The sequence below is a fragment of the Oncorhynchus mykiss genome, chromosome 16, assembly GCF_013265735.2.
Source record: "Oncorhynchus mykiss isolate Arlee chromosome 16, USDA_OmykA_1.1, whole genome shotgun sequence".
NCBI classification, from domain to species: Eukaryota; Metazoa; Chordata; class Actinopteri; order Salmoniformes; family Salmonidae; genus Oncorhynchus; species Oncorhynchus mykiss.
Genome location: NC_048580.1, coordinates 18,031,722 through 18,049,075, shown reverse-complemented (window position 1 = coordinate 18,049,075; position 17,354 = coordinate 18,031,722). Strand labels below are relative to the sequence as shown.

Here is a 17,354-nt window from a genome sequence, read left to right as displayed (position 1 = left end):
CATTCATCTTCAAGGGTTTGTTTGTACCATAAACAATTTTCAAATAAATAACAGATACAATTCCTTTGGTTTTAGATTTTACATAAATGTGAAATCCAGCGAACACCATAAGCCTTTAAGGTAGCACGTAACTGGAAAACAAAGGGCCTCCCGAGTGGCACAGCGGCCTAAGGTACTGCATCGCAGTGCTAGAGGCGTCACTACAGACCTGGGTTTGATCCCAGGCTGTGATTGGGAGTCCTATACGGCGGCTCACAATTGGCCCAGCGTCGTCCGGGTTAGGGGAGGGTTTGGCTGGGGTAGGCCGTCTTTGTAAATAAGAATATGTTCTTAATTGAGGGTTTAGCCGGGGAAGTTCTACTTGGCTCATCGCTCTCTAGCGACTCCTTGTGGCGGGCCGGGTGCCTGCAGGCTGACCTTGGTTGGCAGTTGAACTGTGTTTCCTCCGACACATTGGTGCGGCTGGCTTCCGGGTTAAGGGGGCGGGTGTTAAGCGCGGTTTGGCCGGTCATGTTCTGGCGGACGCACGACTCGACCTTCGCCTCCCAAGCCCGTTGGGAAGTTGCAGCGATGAGACAAGCTCAAAAAAGGTGGAAAAATACACACACACAAAATAAAGATAAATGAAACATCTGTTGTTCATCTGAAAAAGCACCTAGTCCTTGAGAGTCAAATAGATCTCTAAGTGTAAATAAAATGTTTTTACTCCATTGGGAATACAACAAACTACATGAGTGTGTCTCTCATTGCTAATGTCTGCATAGACAGAACATTAGAAACAATTGGGCCATAATGAAATCTAGCTTGTTTCAAGGGGATAACGAACAAACCGCGTAAAGAACAAGTTTCTCCCCATTTGACCGCCAATCTGTGTCACTACTAGGATCTATCTATATTGGATTAGCAAGGGCAAGAGGCTGAAGTGAGAGAATGAGAAGCAACGAAGAGATGGGGACAGAAGCTCTAGAGATGGGGACAGAAGCTCTAGAGATGGGGACAGAAGCTCTAGGGATGGGGACAGAAGCTCTAGGGATGGGGACAGAAGCTCTAGGGATGGGGACAGAAGCTCTAGGGATGGGGACAGAAGCTCTAGGGATGGGGACAGAAGCTCTAGGGATGGGGACGGAAGCTCTAGGGATGGGGACGGAAGCTCTAGGGATGGGGACAGAAGCTCTAGGGATGGGGACAGAAGCTCTAGGGATGGGGACAGAAGCTCTAGGGATGGGGACAGAAGGAGGAGCAGTTAGTGCCGGTCATCACCATTGCGCAAGAGTTGGCGTACAAAATCAGATTGATATATTTAGCACACAAGCCCAGATGACCTAGTGCGATCTGTAGGTACTCCCATTTTAACCTATCAAAGGCTTTTTCTGCATCTAATGGTAAGATGTCAGGGGAATCATTTAATTCTGGAGCAAAATGTATCACATGCAATAGTCAATTTCCATCGTCTGATGCAAGGAGATCCTTAACAAATCCTGTTTTAACCCCATCGATTAGATTATCCAAATACTTATTGACGGCGTGCAAGAACCTTTGAGAATGGCGTACTTACGTTGTGACAATTTGCTACGGTTTGTATTTGTTCACATGCTGTTATGCTTTACATTCTTATGACACATTGTCCACTTTTCATCCTGTTTCTCTCTGTCTATATAGCTGGTGTTTAGTTTCTGTGAGAAGCTATTTGGCCTGCTGATAAAGGACATCGAGGCCATGGACCCCAGCATCCTCAAGGGAAATGCAGGCTCTGGGAAGAAGCACAATGTACATGTACCTCCAGCATCAACCCTCTCATGACCTTTATTAGTCAGATTAGCACCATTCCATGTTACATTACATAGGACTATTCATACACTATAACTAATCATAACTACTTAGAAACTCAGCAAAAAACAGAAACGTCCTCTCACTGTCAACTGTGTTTATTTTCAGCAAGCTTAACGTGCAAATATTTGTATGAACATAACAAGATTCAACAACAGACATTCCACAGTCATGTGACTAACAAATTGAATAATGGTCCCTGAACAAAAGGGGGGGGGGGGGGGGGGGGGGGGTGTCAAAATCAAAAGTAACAGTCAGTATCTGGTGTGGCCACCAGCAGCATTAAGTAATGCAGTGCTTCTCCTCCACATGGACTGCACCAGATTTGCCAGTTCCTGCGGTGAGATGTTACCCCACTCTTCCACCAAGGCACCTGCAAGGTCCCGGACATTTCTGGGGGGAATGGCCCTAGCCCTCACCCTCCGATCCAACAGGTCCCAGACGTGCTCAATGGGATTGAGATCTGGGCTCTTTGCTGGCCATGGCAGAACACTGACATTCCTGTCTTGCAGGAAATCACGCACAGAACGAGCAGTATTGTCATGCTGGAGGGTCATGTCAGGATGAGCCTGCAGGAAGGGTACCACATGAGGGAGGAGGATGTCTTCCCTGTAATGCAAAGCGTTGAGATTGCCTGCAATGACAACAAGCTCAATCCGATGATGCTGTGACACACTGCCCCAGACCATGACGGATCCCACTCCAGAGTACAGGCCTCAGTGTAACGCTAATTCCTTCGACGATAAATGTGAATCCGACCATCACCCCTGGTGAGACAAAACCGCGACTCGTCAGTGAAGAGCACTTTTTGTCAGTCCTGTCTGGTCCAGCGACGGTGGGTTGTTGCCGGTGATGTCTGGTGAGGACCTGCCTACAAGCCCTCAGTCCAGCCTCTCTCAGCCTATTTCAGACAGTCTGAGCACAGATGCAGGGATTGTGCGTTCCTGGTGTAAGGCAGTTGTTGTTGTCATTCTGTACCTGTCCCACAGGTGTGATGTTCGGATGTACCGATCCTGTGCAGGTGTTACACTGCGAGGACGATCAGCTGTCCGCCCTGTCTCCCTGTAGCACTGTCTTAGACGTCTCACAATACGGACATTGCAATTTATTGCCCTGGCCACATCTTCAGTCCTCATGCCTCCTTGCAGCATGCCTAAGGCACGTTCACGCAGATGAGCAGGGACCTTGGGCATCTTTCTTTTGGTGTTTTTCAGAGTCAGTAGAAAGGCCTCTTTAGTGTCCTAAGTTTTCATAACTGTGACCTTAACTGCCTACCGTCTGTAAGCTGTTAGTGTCTTAATGGCCGTTCCACAGGTGCATGTTCATTAACTGATTATGGTTCATTGAACAAGCATGGGAAACAGTGTTTAAACCCTTACAATGAAGATCTGTGAAGTTATTTGGATTTTTACCAATTATCTTTGAAAGACAGAGTCCTGAAAAAGGACGTTTCTTTTTTTCCCTGAGTTTATTATAGTTACACTAGCTATACAGTAGTTATTGTGTACACAACATGGTGATGTAAGCCACACCGAAGGTGCTAGCTAGTTAGTAAAGTAAATTCTCATAGAAAACGTGTGGATTTCTCTGTCCACCATCTCACTCCTAACTGTCTTCTATCTCCGTGGTCTTTACAGATTGACATTGGCTTGTTGCTGGGCAACAGCCAGGTGGTTTTCGAGAAGGCAGAGAGCTCCTCTCTTACCCTCATTGGTAAGTGTCATCCTCGGCTTGCTCTCGTGGAAAACCCTGTCTTGTATTAAGTGACTACAGCAAATGTATTTAGTCTCACTCCGTTACGGTATTTGTAAATCAGGGTTGTGTATATCTGACAAGTTGGTCCGCTCAAAGCGTAATAGACCCAGGATATTAAGATGTAAACAAATTAGGCTTGATATTTCCATAATGAACCAAAGTGGATGTGTTTACAAGGCTAAGCTAAGTGACACTCGGCCTCACTAAACCACCCTGACTGACTTTATCAGTTTGTGGCATGTGCTTGTTGTAACCCAATATGACCCCAAGGGGGCACCCTGTCCAAATTTTATGTTTGGCTATCCTCTCCTTGCTTTCAGTTGTTTTGAGTGATGAAATTGAGATGGCGAAAGTTTCCTAGAGAGGAAAGTGTCATTCACTCAGTTGCATGTAGAGTACATGTTCTTCATTATGTCTTTGATGGACTATTTAGTTAATACATTAAAAGCTTTGCACCATTCCCCATCTATGAGCTGCCACTGGTGCTAGGTTTACACACATACAAAACACTAATAAAGAAGAAAATGTCAAACGTTAAATAGATGAGAACCTGAGGTTAACAAAGTATTGAACCCTGTTTGTGTATTTGCCTTTCTGATAATCAAGGGAAAGCGAAGACCAGAGAGTCTCGTCAGTCCATCATCAACCCAGACTGGAACTTTGAGCGCATGGGCATTGGTGGCCTGGACAAGGAGTTCTCTGATATCTTCCGTAGGGCCTTCGCCTCTCGAGTCTTTCCTCCAGACATCGTGGAGCAGATGGGTGAGCTCCTCTCTGTCCCTGTTGGTCTTTCTCGTCCTCCAGATCTTTCTTTCTCAACAGCAGTTTCTCTTTCTTGACTTTCACTCAATCCATTGTATTCAGTCTTATTTTCACACATGCCTGTTCTCTTGCACACTCAGTTTCTCGCTCTCTTACTTGTACTTTTTATAGCTCTCTGTGTATTTTTCTCTCACCGCATCCCCCCGCTAACCACTTTTCAAGGTCCCAGTGAGCCTGTGTTCCAGCCTAACGTCAGACAGACTGAACCATTAGCCACTGTGAGGGGAGGGAGGGGGGGGGGGGGGGGGCAGGACAGCCTGCCAAACCAAATCACACAATCGGTCTCTGGATGAAACACCATGATATGAATAACACTCTGTGTTCTGATGGCATTGGTTTTCAGACCAATACTACTGCACATTGTGACACAGTCTCAAACAAGTGGACCGAATAAGGATACTATTATTGGACTGAGAATGTAGTTTCAGACTTTTCTCTTTGTTTGACAACACTACTGAACACTAGACTACCGGTAAACTAGTTATTTGAAAAATGAATTGTCTCACTCACTCGGTTAGGCCCAAGGGGGCGTCCATTATTGGACAGACAATGTAGTGTCCTCTCGAGATGCTGCTCTCATTTGTCAGTCGTCCGTCAGTTATGACGCAGGCATCCATCCCCCACGGAATAATCCTTGCATGCACTGGTAAATAGTTGTTTGACATGTCTCAGATTACGATGCTGATTCCCATCACTAAAGAATGGTTCATAGTGAAAGCAAGTCAGGTGCTCTTCTGCGTCATACACACACACACACACACACACACACACACACACACACACACACACAGAGCCCCAGTCCTAGCCTCGTGGCGTCCAGTGTGAGTGCGAGAGATGACCTTAAGCTGGGTGCTATGGGGTGCAGGAGTTGGCCCCTGGCTGTGGCCAGCTGGCTGGTCTAATGAGATGGCGAGCCCTGATAGAGGAGAGTCTAAAGGTGAGGGTGTAATTGGGGAGTGTCAGGGAGCGCAGGTGCTGAGAGAGATGATCATAGGGGGAGGTGTGTGTGTGGTGGGGCTCTCACTCTCTCCATGTCTCCTCACACTCCCGCAAAAGTCAGGAAGACAGCAAGGGATCACACACACACACACACACACACACACACACACACTATAATGGTTTACCTGGAGCCCCTCCTCACTACCTCTGTCTGTCTCCCCTTCAGCACGTATAAATGACAGGGGCGATGTCTATCTCTGGCCCCTCGATGAGTCGGGAGCAAATGTCACTAAACAGGTGCAAAAAGATACTAGGACCAATGCAGTCTGGGTTTCAGTCTAGACCCAAAACTGCTCCAAATTGGTTGGGTCTAATCACAAGACTTGATCTTTATAAGAAACACACCACAGAGTCAACTTGTAATGAATCATAGCAGTAAATACAGTAAATCTAGCCGATTCATCAGTTTTTTCCTGCTCATTGTCACAAATTGAACTTGTGAACTTTAAATACCTTGGGAATGTTTCATATCTGGATGTGACATGAATCAGGGATGAGATTGGACAATGACTTTAAGGCAAAAGTCACCTCAAACACAGTGCTTTGGAGAAACAGCCAACGGGAGCATAGAGTGCTTAAGAGGCCTTTCCCCACCGACTCTGATACGATTGTGACTCACACAAACCATTCACACCGACTCTGATACTTTTGTGACTCACACAAACCATTCACACCGACTCTGATACTATTGTGACTCAAACAAACCATTCACACCGACTTTGATACTATTGTGACACACACAAACCATTCACACCGACTCTGATACTATTGTGACTCACACAAACCATTCACACCGACTTTGATACTATTGTGACTCACACAAACCATTCACACCGACTCTGATACTATTGTGACTCACACAAACCATTCACACCGACTCTGATACTATTGTGACACACACAAACCATTCACACCGACTCTGATACGATTGTGACTCACACAAACCATTCACACCGACTCTGATACTTTTGTGACTCACACAAACCATTCACACCGACTCTGATACTATTGTGACTCAAACAAACCATTCACACCGACTTTGATACTATTGTGACACACACAAACCATTCACACCGACTCTGATACTATTGTGACTCACACAAACCATTCACACCGACTTTGATACTATTGTGACTCACACAAACCATTCACACCGACTCTGATACTATTGTGACTCACACAAACCATTCACACCGACTCTGATACTATTGTGACACACACAAACCATTCACACCGACTCTGATACTATTGTGACTCACACAAACCATTCACACCGACTCTGATACTATTGTGACTCACACAAACCATTCACACCGACTCTGATACTATTGTGACACACACAAACCATTCACACCAAGTCTGATACTATTGTGACTCACACAAACCATTCACACCAAGTCTGATACTATTGTGACACACACAAACCATTCACACCGACTCTGATACTATTGTGACTCACACAAACCATTCACACCAAGTCTGATACTATTGTGACACACACAAACCATTCACACCAAGTCTGATACTATTGTGACACACACAAACCATTCACACCAAGTCTGATGTGTTTCTTTTAACGTTTTGTCTGTGTCCCTCCCTGTCAGGCTGTAAGCACGTGAAGGGCATCCTATTGTTCGGGCCTCCTGGCTGTGGTAAGACTCTGATGGCCAGGCAGATTGGGAAGATGCTGAACGCCCGCGAGCCCAAGGTGGTCAACGGCCCTGAGATCCTCAATAAGTACGTGGGAGAGTCCGAGGCAAACATCAGGAAGCTGTTCGCCGACGCAGAGGACGAGCAGAAGAGGGTGGGAGGGAGAAAAAAAATCATAAACACTATGTGACATAGATAAAAACTCAGTAAGATGCGTAAACACACACACACACACACCAGTCAATCAATTGTGTATGTCATTAAATCCACCCAGTACCTTCACTGCAATTACTCATGTGGTTATCAAGCACAACATACCTGATAACAAGTCAATCAAATAGATGTCATACTAAATGGATTCCTTATCCCGAGGCCAATATGCAGCCTACGCCACGAAACACAGATAAGCATCACACAAATCCTCACAGAGAAGCTAATTTCTCCTGCAGAAGATTGATTTGCCCTTTAAAGAGGCATATTAGTAATAATAACGGTGGAAAAGTCCGTGGGTTTCTCCATACTGGGGGACAGTTGTGTATTGAGCCCCCATGGTGACGCCGATGTGACAGTGACGGCCTCACTCCTCGCCACCTAATGAGTTGCTGGGTTATCTCTGCCCCCCTCTCTGTCCCACTCTCTCACCTAGCCCACAATAAGCCCAGCTCCACACCTGCTTTAAATGCTACGTCTGGAGACTGACAGGGCCAGAGATGGACAGATAACCCCCCACCCCGCTCTCTCTATCTCTTGCTTTCAGTCTCTCTCACCTCGCTCTCTCTTTTTCTCTCTCTCGCATTCTCTCGGTCTCTCTCGGTCTCTCTTTGTCTCTCTTGGTCTCTCTCTGTCTCTCTTTTTCTCTCTCTCTTTTTCTCTCTCTCTTTTTCTCTCTCTCTTTTTCTCTCTCTCTTTTTCTCTCTCTTTTTCTCTCTCTCTTTTTCTCTCGGTCTCTCTCGCATTCTCTCGGTCTCTCTCGGTCTCTCTCGGTCTCTCTTTCTCTCTCTCGCATTCTCTCGGACTCTCTCGGACTCTCTCGGACTCTCTCGGACTCTCTCGGACTCTCTCGGTCTTTCCCTCACACAAACTCTCTCTTTCTCTGTTTATGCGGACTTTGTCCCTCCATGGCAGAGCAGAGGGAGGATGAGGAGGCTTTGAAAGGTTTTAGATTTCACTCTTGTCGCACCAAGGAGAATTTAGCCCAGAACAGCCATAGCTGCGAGTGGTAGACAGTCTACATACTCTCCTAAGTTAGCACTGCATTGCCTGTGTGACCACAGCATCCTTCCTCCTGCTTCATTCACCCATATCTCTCTTCTTCCACAGCTGGGCGCCAACAGTGGGCTGCACATCATCATCTTTGACGAGATCGACGCCATCTGTAAGCAACGTGGCAGCATGGCAGGCAGCACAGGTGTCCACGACACGGTGGTCAACCAGCTGCTCTCCAAGATAGACGGAGTAGAGCAGCTCAACAACATCCTGGTCATAGGTAAACCACACATACATGCGCATATTCATACGTGCGCACAGAAACACAGACACACATACAGTACCAGTCAAAAGTTTGGACACACCTACTCATTCCATGGTTTTTCTTTATTTTTACTATTTTATACATTGTAGAATAATAGTGAAGACATCAAAACTATGAAACAACACATATGGAATCCTATAGTAACCAAAAAAACTGTTAAACAAATCAAAATATATTTTATTATGGCCTCCCAGGTGGGGCAGTGATTAAGCTGTGCCACCAGAGAGACTGGGTTCGCGCCCAGGCTCTGTCGTAACCGGCCGCGACCGGGAGGTCCGTGGGGCGACGCACAATTGGCCCAGCGTCGTCCGTGTTAGGGAGGGTTTGGCCGGTAGGGATATCCTTGTCTCATCGCGCCCCAGCGACTCCTGTGGCGGGCCGGGCGCAGTGCCCGCTAACCAAGGTTGCCAGGTGCACGGTGTTTCCTCTGACACATTGGTGCGGCTGGCTTCTGGGTTGGATGCGCGCTGTGTTAAGAAGCAGTGCGGGTTGGTTGGGTTGTGTATCAGAGGACGCATGACTTTCAACCTTTGTCTCTCCCGAGCATGTACGGGAGTTGTAGCGATGAGACAAAATAGTAGCTATTAACAATTGGATACCACGAAATTGGGGAGAAAAAGGGGTAAAAGAAATTCACACAAAAAAAACAGAAAAAAATATCTATATTTTATTTGAGATTCTTCAAATAGCCACCTTTTGCCTTGATGGCAGCTTTGCACACTCTTGCCATTCTCTTATCCAGCTTCATGAGGTAGTCACCTAGAATGCATTTCAATTAACTGGTGTGACTTGTTAAAAGTTAATTTATGGAATTTCTTTCCTTAATGCGTTTGAGCCAGAGGATAAGTTCATTAGTTACCAGCCTCAGAAATTGCAGCCCAAATAAATGCTTCACAGAGTGCAAGTAACAGACACATCTCAACATCAACTGTGTGAATCAGGCCATCATGGTCGAATTTCTGCAAAGAAACCACTACTAAAGGACACCAATAAGAATATAAGAGACTTGCTTTGGCCAAGAAACAGGAGCAATGGACTTTAGACTGGTGGAAATCTGTCCTTTGGTCTTGAGTCCAAATTGGAGATTTTTGGTTTCAACTGCTGTGTCTTTGTGAGACGCGGTGTGGGTGAACGCATGTGTATTTCCCACCGTAAAGCATGGAGGAGGAGGTGTTATGATGTGGGTTTGCTTTTCTGGTGACATTGTCTGGAAAAGCAGCCAACAAGTGCTCAGCATGTGGGAACTCCTTCAAGACTGTTGGAAAAGCATTCCAGGTGATGCTGGTTGAGAGAATGCAAGAGTGTGCAAAGCTGTCATCAAGGCAAAGGGTGGCTAATTTGAAGAATCTCAAATATAAAATTGATTTTGATAAAATAAAAAAAAACACTATTCCATATGTTCTACAACTTTTGACCGGTAGTGTACACAAATGTACACACACACACACACACACACACACACACACAGGCCGTGTCCAAATACTTAGAAATACACAGCAAATTTGAGATCATAACTTTAACAGCCACAGTGTTAAATTTAACACTTTCTTCGTGTGTGTATGTGACCCACTGAAATAGTGTTAAACCAACACTTTTCAAAGTGTTGATAAACTAACACCCTAAGAGTGTTGGATCACTAAAACTGTGGGTGTTGCAAATTCCGACTTAAAGATGCACTATGCAGAATTTTCTTCGCCATTTCCTTGTTGCAAAAATTCTAATTTCAGTTTATTTACCAAAACAAGCAATAGTGTAGAGAATCATTGTACCATCTTAACCGCTATATATTATCCATAACCAGAAAGACTGTATTTTCATCTGTTTGAAACTGGTGTACAAACCTGAAAGTAAAAGACCCAAAAACTAAACTTTAAAATGGGAAACGTAGAAATAGCGCACATAGAACAGATCAACCACTTATTAGACTTGCTTTCAATGAGAATGACAAAGCTATAATACACATTTCTATGTGGATTTTGTCAGGTCGCCCAAAAAGTTACATAATGCATCTTTAAAAGAACACTTAGTTGTGTTAAAGTAATATTTTGGGATGTTTTAACATTGTAGGATGTAGAGCCTCATTTACATATTTCCCAGCATGCCTTTCAAGTCGATGTTAGAGATACCGACCCATGAATGTGTGTGTTAGTGACGGAGGCATGGTTTTTGCAGTCAAAAACGTATAGTCCTGAAACCTTCAAGTGAATGTGTTTGAATTAAAAGTAAAACATTTATGACCATATATTAGACATTTCATAAGGCCTTTAGTTATGGCCTAGTTCTTCCCTAACATTTGTATTAGTATTTATTATGGATCCCCATTGCCAAAGCAGCAGCTACTCTTCCTGTGGTCTAGCAAAATTACGTCAGTTATACAATTTTAAAAACATTACAATATCTTCTCAGATTTCACAACACTGTGTGCCCTTAGGCTTCAACTCCACCACTACCACATATCTACGATACAAAATCCATGTGTAGGTGTGTGTGTAGTGCATATGTTATTGTGTGGACGCATGTGTCTGTGCCTATGTTTGTGTTGCTTCACAGTCCCCGCTGTCCCCGCCATAAGGTGTATTTGTATTATTTTCTTTTATATAATTTCACTGCTTTCATCAGTTCCTTGATGTGGAACATAGTTCCATGTAGTCATGGCTCTGTGTAGTACTGTGCGCCTCCCATAGTCTGTTCTGGACTTGGGGACTGCAAAGAGACCTCTTGTGGCATGTCTTGTAGGGTATGCATGGGTGACATTCAACGTGTCAATACCTCTCATAAATACAAGTAGTGATGAAGTCAATCTCTCCTCCACTTTGAGCCAGGAGAGATTGACATTCCTATTATTAATGTTAGCTCTCTGTATAAATCCAAGGGCCAGCCGTGCTGCCCTGTTCTGAGCCAATTGCAATTTTCCTAAGTCACTTTTTGTGGCACCTGACCACACAACTGAACAGTAGTCCAGGTGTGACAAAACTAGGGCCTGTAGGACCTGTCTTGTTGATAGTGCTGTTAAGAAGGTAGAGCAGCGCTTTATTATGGACAGACTTCTCCCCATCTTAGCTACTGTTGTATCAATATATTTTGACCATGACAGTTTACAGTCCAGGGTTAGTCCAAGCAGTTTAGTCACCTCAACTTGCTCAATTTCCACATTATTTATTACAAGATTTAGGTTTAGGGTTTAGTGAATGATTTGTCCAAAATACAATGCTTTTAGTTTTAGAAATATTTAGGACTAACTTATTCTTTGCCACCCAATCTGAAACTAACTGCATCTCTTTAAGTGTTGCAGTCATTTCAGTCGCTGTAGTAGCTCCCACGTATAGTGTTGAGTCATCCGCATACATAGACACACTGGCTTTACTCGTTAGTAAAGATTGATAAAGTAAGGGGCCTAGACAGCTGCCCTGGAGAATTCGTGATTCTACCGGGATATGTTGGAGACGCTTCCATTAAAGGACACGCTCTGTGTTCTGTTAAATGGGTACCTCTTTATCCACAATATAGCAGGGGGCGTGAAGCCATAACACACGTTTTTCCAGCAGCAACTATGTTCGATAAAGCCAAAAGCCGCACTGAAGTCTAACAAAACACTGAAGTCTTGGCTCATGGGCCATATCAGATCTGCAAGTCACAATATGCTGGCTAGTGAAATGATTTGTAATTCCTATTGGAATCCAGCCAGAGGGAGGATATTCAACAATTTGAACTTTTTTTATCACCGACAACCTACATTCAGAACGACTGCTATGGTGAAGAGCTTGTCAAACAAGACTACCTAAACCATCGAAACTGGAACAACCATCTCTGTAAACAGTTGCAATAAGTCCAACCACTTGGATTCGTTTTGAAAAATTTAAGTTATTTATCTTTTGTTTAGTCTGATTAAGGCCTAAGGGGGTGCGGTATATGACCAAAATACCATGACTACGGGTTGTTCTAAAGCACAACACAACGCAGGTTTCCTGGCTACATCCCATAGCTGTTGTATATGGTCTGATATACTGTACCACGGCTGTCAACCAATAAGCATTCTGGACTCGAACCAACCAGTTTATAAGATCAATTAATCAATAGGGGACAGAATAGGGGACACTACAAAAATGAATGAATGGCGCGCAACAAGCATGATTGCGCGTTAGATGACGCCTTATCAGTATGGTTGAGTAGTATGTTGATATTTGTTGCTTACTGCTTACGTTTTTACTAAACAGTACTTTCTAAAATAGTATGTAGTAGGGCCACAGTCTGCTTGACTGACCGGTCGAGTTGTGGTCTGAGAAGATGAGCGGGATTATCTGAGCTATGCCTTTCTTGCCCTCTTCTTCCATCTCATCCTCCTTCTCCCTCTATCTCTCCCTCTCCTTCTATCTCTCCCTCTGTGCCTCTAAGGAATGACCAACAGGCCGGACCTGATAGACGAGGCCTTGTTGAGACCAGGCAGGTTGGAAGTCAAAATGGAGATCGGTAAGAAAGCACAACGTAGTACACCACAAAGCATCCACCCTAACCAAAGACCTTGCTTAATTTTTGTCAGTTTACTGTATTCCGGTTTTAGTTTGTTTTCAGGCTGTTTCTTTTCTTCTGAGAAAGACATTGTTATTTATAGATGTTGTACCTTTTTACCCGACAACCAACAAAACACCACCCAGACATTTCTACTGTTCCAGGTCCATCTCTTGTACAGTATGCAGTTATGCAGTAAAAAAAACACAGATATATACGAGACGTTTCCCCTCGCGCTTCCTCCCCCAGGTTTGCCTGATGAGAAGGGGCGTGTCCAGATCCTCAACATCCACACGGCTAAAATGCGTCAGTTCAACCTGCTGGGCAGCGACGTGGACGTCAGCGAGCTGGCCGCCGAGACCAAGAACTACAGCGGAGCCGAGCTGGAGGGGCTGGTCAGAGCTGCCCAGTCCACTGCCATGAACCGACACATCAAGGTCAATATCACACACAGGCGGCCATTTTCATTAGCCTAGATCAACCCTCCTGGTTGGAGAGCTAACATCCTGAAGGTTTTTCAGTCCAACCCTGATTTAGCACATCTGGTTCTAGTTATTGGCTGCTCGCCAAGACCTTAAGTAGCCATTTCAGATATATTAAGTTAGGGTTAGACTGAAAACCTACAGGACATTAGATCTCCAGAAAGAGGGTTAGGCAGCCCCGGCCAAGATAGAGGGCGTTTTTCTCTCCTCTTCAACATCAACTCTACAACTGACCATCTTTATGCGTTAAGGGTCTGTAGGTCTCGTAGTTATTTCACAAATCAGTCATGAGACAAAGTGCTCCCTCAGAGCGGAAAGGTCAGACAACTCTCGTCTGGGAGGGAGGGAGAAAACGAGTGATAAGGACAGAGAGAGACAGAGGGGAGGGAGCACTCCAGCCATTCCACCTGTGTAAGCCCTTGTCTGTCCATGTCATCACCCTCTAATATGGTCCAGGAGTGTGGTGGGGGGGGCATACCACTTAACAGACTACCACCTCGCTTAATCTGGCCGCGTGCGTGCGTGCGTGCGTGTGTGTGTGTGTGTGTGTGTGTTAAATCAGTAAGACCTAAAAGTCACTATTAGCTTGTCATCATTACAGGACTAAATAAAGGTAGATACTATCAATTATTAGCTTGAACATTTTGTCCACATTTTGTCTCGTAAATCTAGTGTCAGGGTTTAGCATTAAAGTTAGTCGAACAGTTTGTTGATAGTTAGTTGAACATCTATTAACCGTCTGTATTGGACCATCCTAATAACATGTCCCTCTGTCCCCCTGCAGGCCAGTGCCACCGTGGAGGTGGACCTGGAGAAGGCTGTGAATCTGCAGGTCCACAGAGATGACTTCCTGGCCTCGCTGGACAACGACATCAAACCTGTGAGTAGACCCCTTCCGTTCTCCATCTCTTTACCTTTCTCCAGACCCCTCTCTTTACCATTGCCTACATCCAAAAGTCCCCCTCAACATTTGGACTTACAAAAATGTCATCATCCACTTGTAGTTGATGGCAGTGTCCACTATACACAGGGAGATTATTTTTCAGAAGTGATTTTAATAAGGGACCCTTTCAGGCTATGGATGGTTAAGAGCAACGGTCCCCAGTTACATTCAGCCGTGGGCCAATTTTTCTTTGAGTGCATGGTCGGTTGGCCGGAACATAAATATAAATCATTTGTACACTGCAAATTGACCGCAGTAACCCCAAACAGATATAGTATTTGACAAAAACAGAATCTTTTCAAACCTTGATTACATTTGGAAGCGATCACTTATGCCTCTCTATTTATGCGTGGGAATACTTGGGAACAGATTTCCTTCGTTAAAATCACTTTGAGCCCATGTCCTGGTAATTATACAGTCTTAATATTCAAGAACAAATGTTTTTGCGAAAAAAAACTTGGGGGGCCAAATAAAATCCCCCGCAGGCTGAATTTGACCAGCGAGCTGCCTATTTGGGATCCCTGGTTTAGTGGATCTGACTCTCTCTCTCTCCAATGGCCAGGCGTTTGGTACTAACTCTGAGGACTATGCCAGCTACATCATGAATGGCATCATAAAGTGGGGTGACCCGGTGACTGCTGTGCTGGATGATGGGGAGCTGCTGGTGCAGCAGACTAAGAACAGCGACCGCACACCGCTGGTGTCTGTGCTCCTGGAAGGTAACACACACACTTTTACATTTGAATCAGTTAGCAGACAATTTTATCCAGATCGACTTACAGTTAGTGCATTTATCTTAAGGTAGCTAGGTACAACAAGCGCATTTTATTGAAACTTTATTTAACTAGGCAATTCAGTTAAGAACAAATTCTTATTTACAAAGACGGCCTACCCCGGGAAAAACCCTCTCCTAACCCGGATGACGTGTAGCCAATTGTGCACCGCCCTATGCGGCTCCCGATCACGTCTGGTTGTGATACAGCCCGGGATAGAACCAGGGTCTGTAGTGACACATTAGACCACTGCGCCACACGGGAGCATCTCACAGCATCTTACATAGTAGTTCAAATTTCCCTCAGCAAAGCAGCTCTGAGCAAAGTCAGTGCATGTAAGAAAAGCAATGACACCAACTGTTACAATGTTCTATAGTATATCTATAGAATATACTATAGAACATTGTAACACATCTATAGAATATACTATAGAACATTGTAACACATCTATAGAATATACTATAGAACATTGTAACACATCTATAGAATATACTATAGAACATTGTAACACATCTATAGAATATACTACATTGTAACACATCTATAGAATATACTATAGAACATTGTAACACATCTATAGTATCTATAGTATATATTTTTTTTTTTACCCCTTTACTGCTAAAAGGGACACCAGCATGAAGATGGTAAAATGAAGATATATAAAATAAAGACATTTTCCAACATTTGGCATTATAAGAGCTGAAAGATATATTTAAGCATACTGATAAATGCAAATATTTATTCAAATAGTCATATTATCATTCAGACTTCCTTTGGTTCAAAATACAGGATAGCGGTGTATATATAGTATCCTGTTTTCTCTCTCTCCTAGGTCCCCCCAACAGTGGAAAGACGGCCCTAGCTGCTAAGATCGCAGAGGAATCCCAGTTTCCCTTTATAAAGATCTGTTCTCCTGACAAGATGATCGGTCACTCCGAAATCGCTAAGTGCCAGGCCATCAAGAAGGTGAGGAAAGGGTTTCACACACACACATACCTGTGTCAGTACCTGTGTCTTGACCACCCTTAACCCTCTTTGTTCCAGATATTTGAAGATGCCTACAAGTCCCAGCTGAGCTGTGTAGTGGTGGACGACATTGAACGCTTGCTGGGTAAGGTCCTGCTTGCATTGTCGTTACACTGTTCTCCTTTTCGTTTATTTTTTAAGTATCCTAAGTTCAGGGTTGTAACATACAGTAAACACTGGGCAGTTTGCTTAGGATACAGACCTTCTTAAAGAACCATGTGTTGGAAAACCATGTTCTTATATTTTCCACCCAAGCATCACTTTGATGGTAAAAGTCCACAGATCATTGAATCACGAGGTCGGAATATTTATTCTAAATTCTCGTTCTCTCTTTGTGCTTTGGTGTCCTTGTTCTCAGACTATGTCCCGATTGGCCCTCGTTTCTCAAACCTGGTCCTTCAAGCTCTGCTGGTTCTCCTCAAGAAACCCCCTCCCAAAGTCAGTATTCTGTGAACTTTGGCACTTACTTGAGAGAGAGAGAGTGTGTGTGTGTGTTTAGTCTTAGCATTTAAGTGTTTCTGTGTATGCTCTAGTTGTTATTTTGCCAGTGGCAGACAGATGTCAGCAGATCGTACTGATGCCCCCAGTAATGCAAGTCATTTCCATGCAGAGTGAATCAAAGTGTATCCTAGTTGTGGGACAGTATACATCTTTACCCCTGTGTTTCTGTGTGCAGGAGCTATATCTCCTGAATGTAAGACACTACCACATTTAAGGCTGTAGGCCTACGTTCAGCTGTGAACGTTTGTCAGTTAGTATGATAATGTATTGGTCCAGGCAGGCTGTTGTGCTGGGTGTGAATGGGAGCCGGGGCTGCTTCTCCAGGCTTGTGAAGCTCCAGGCCCAGCGGGGTGCCCGGCCCGGGTGAGGCCAGGGGAGGCCTGCCTCGAGGGGGGGGGACAACAGAAGAGAATGGGCTCTGTGAGAGAGCCGGGGGGGTGGGGGGACAACCTGGCAGCACCGCCGCCTGTGTGGTACCTCATCTGCATGCATGGGCACACCCCCTCCGCACAATGGGAGGAGGGGGGGGCAGCCCATAA

At 44.7% G+C, this 17,354-nt stretch overlaps 1 protein-coding gene across 2 annotated transcripts in view; it reads left to right on the top strand.

Annotated features, from left to right (window-relative positions):
• LOC110491491 (vesicle-fusing ATPase) overlaps positions 1-17,354 on the top strand; it is a 46,876-nt gene that overhangs the window by 24,314 nt on the left and 5,208 nt on the right. For both annotated transcript variants that reach the window (XM_036946370.1, XM_036946369.1), the window contains exons 6-17: positions 1,660-1,767; positions 3,465-3,540; positions 4,189-4,344; positions 7,008-7,207; positions 8,374-8,539; positions 12,977-13,051; positions 13,340-13,527; positions 14,357-14,452; positions 15,078-15,234; positions 16,121-16,254; positions 16,333-16,399; positions 16,673-16,752. In XM_036946370.1, coding sequence (XP_036802265.1) covers positions 1,660-1,767; positions 3,465-3,540; positions 4,189-4,344; positions 7,008-7,207; positions 8,374-8,539; positions 12,977-13,051; positions 13,340-13,527; positions 14,357-14,452; positions 15,078-15,234; positions 16,121-16,254; positions 16,333-16,399; positions 16,673-16,752 — 1,503 coding nt within the window. The remainder of the gene's footprint in view (positions 1-1,659; positions 1,768-3,464; positions 3,541-4,188; positions 4,345-7,007; positions 7,208-8,373; positions 8,540-12,976; positions 13,052-13,339; positions 13,528-14,356; positions 14,453-15,077; positions 15,235-16,120; positions 16,255-16,332; positions 16,400-16,672; positions 16,753-17,354) is intronic.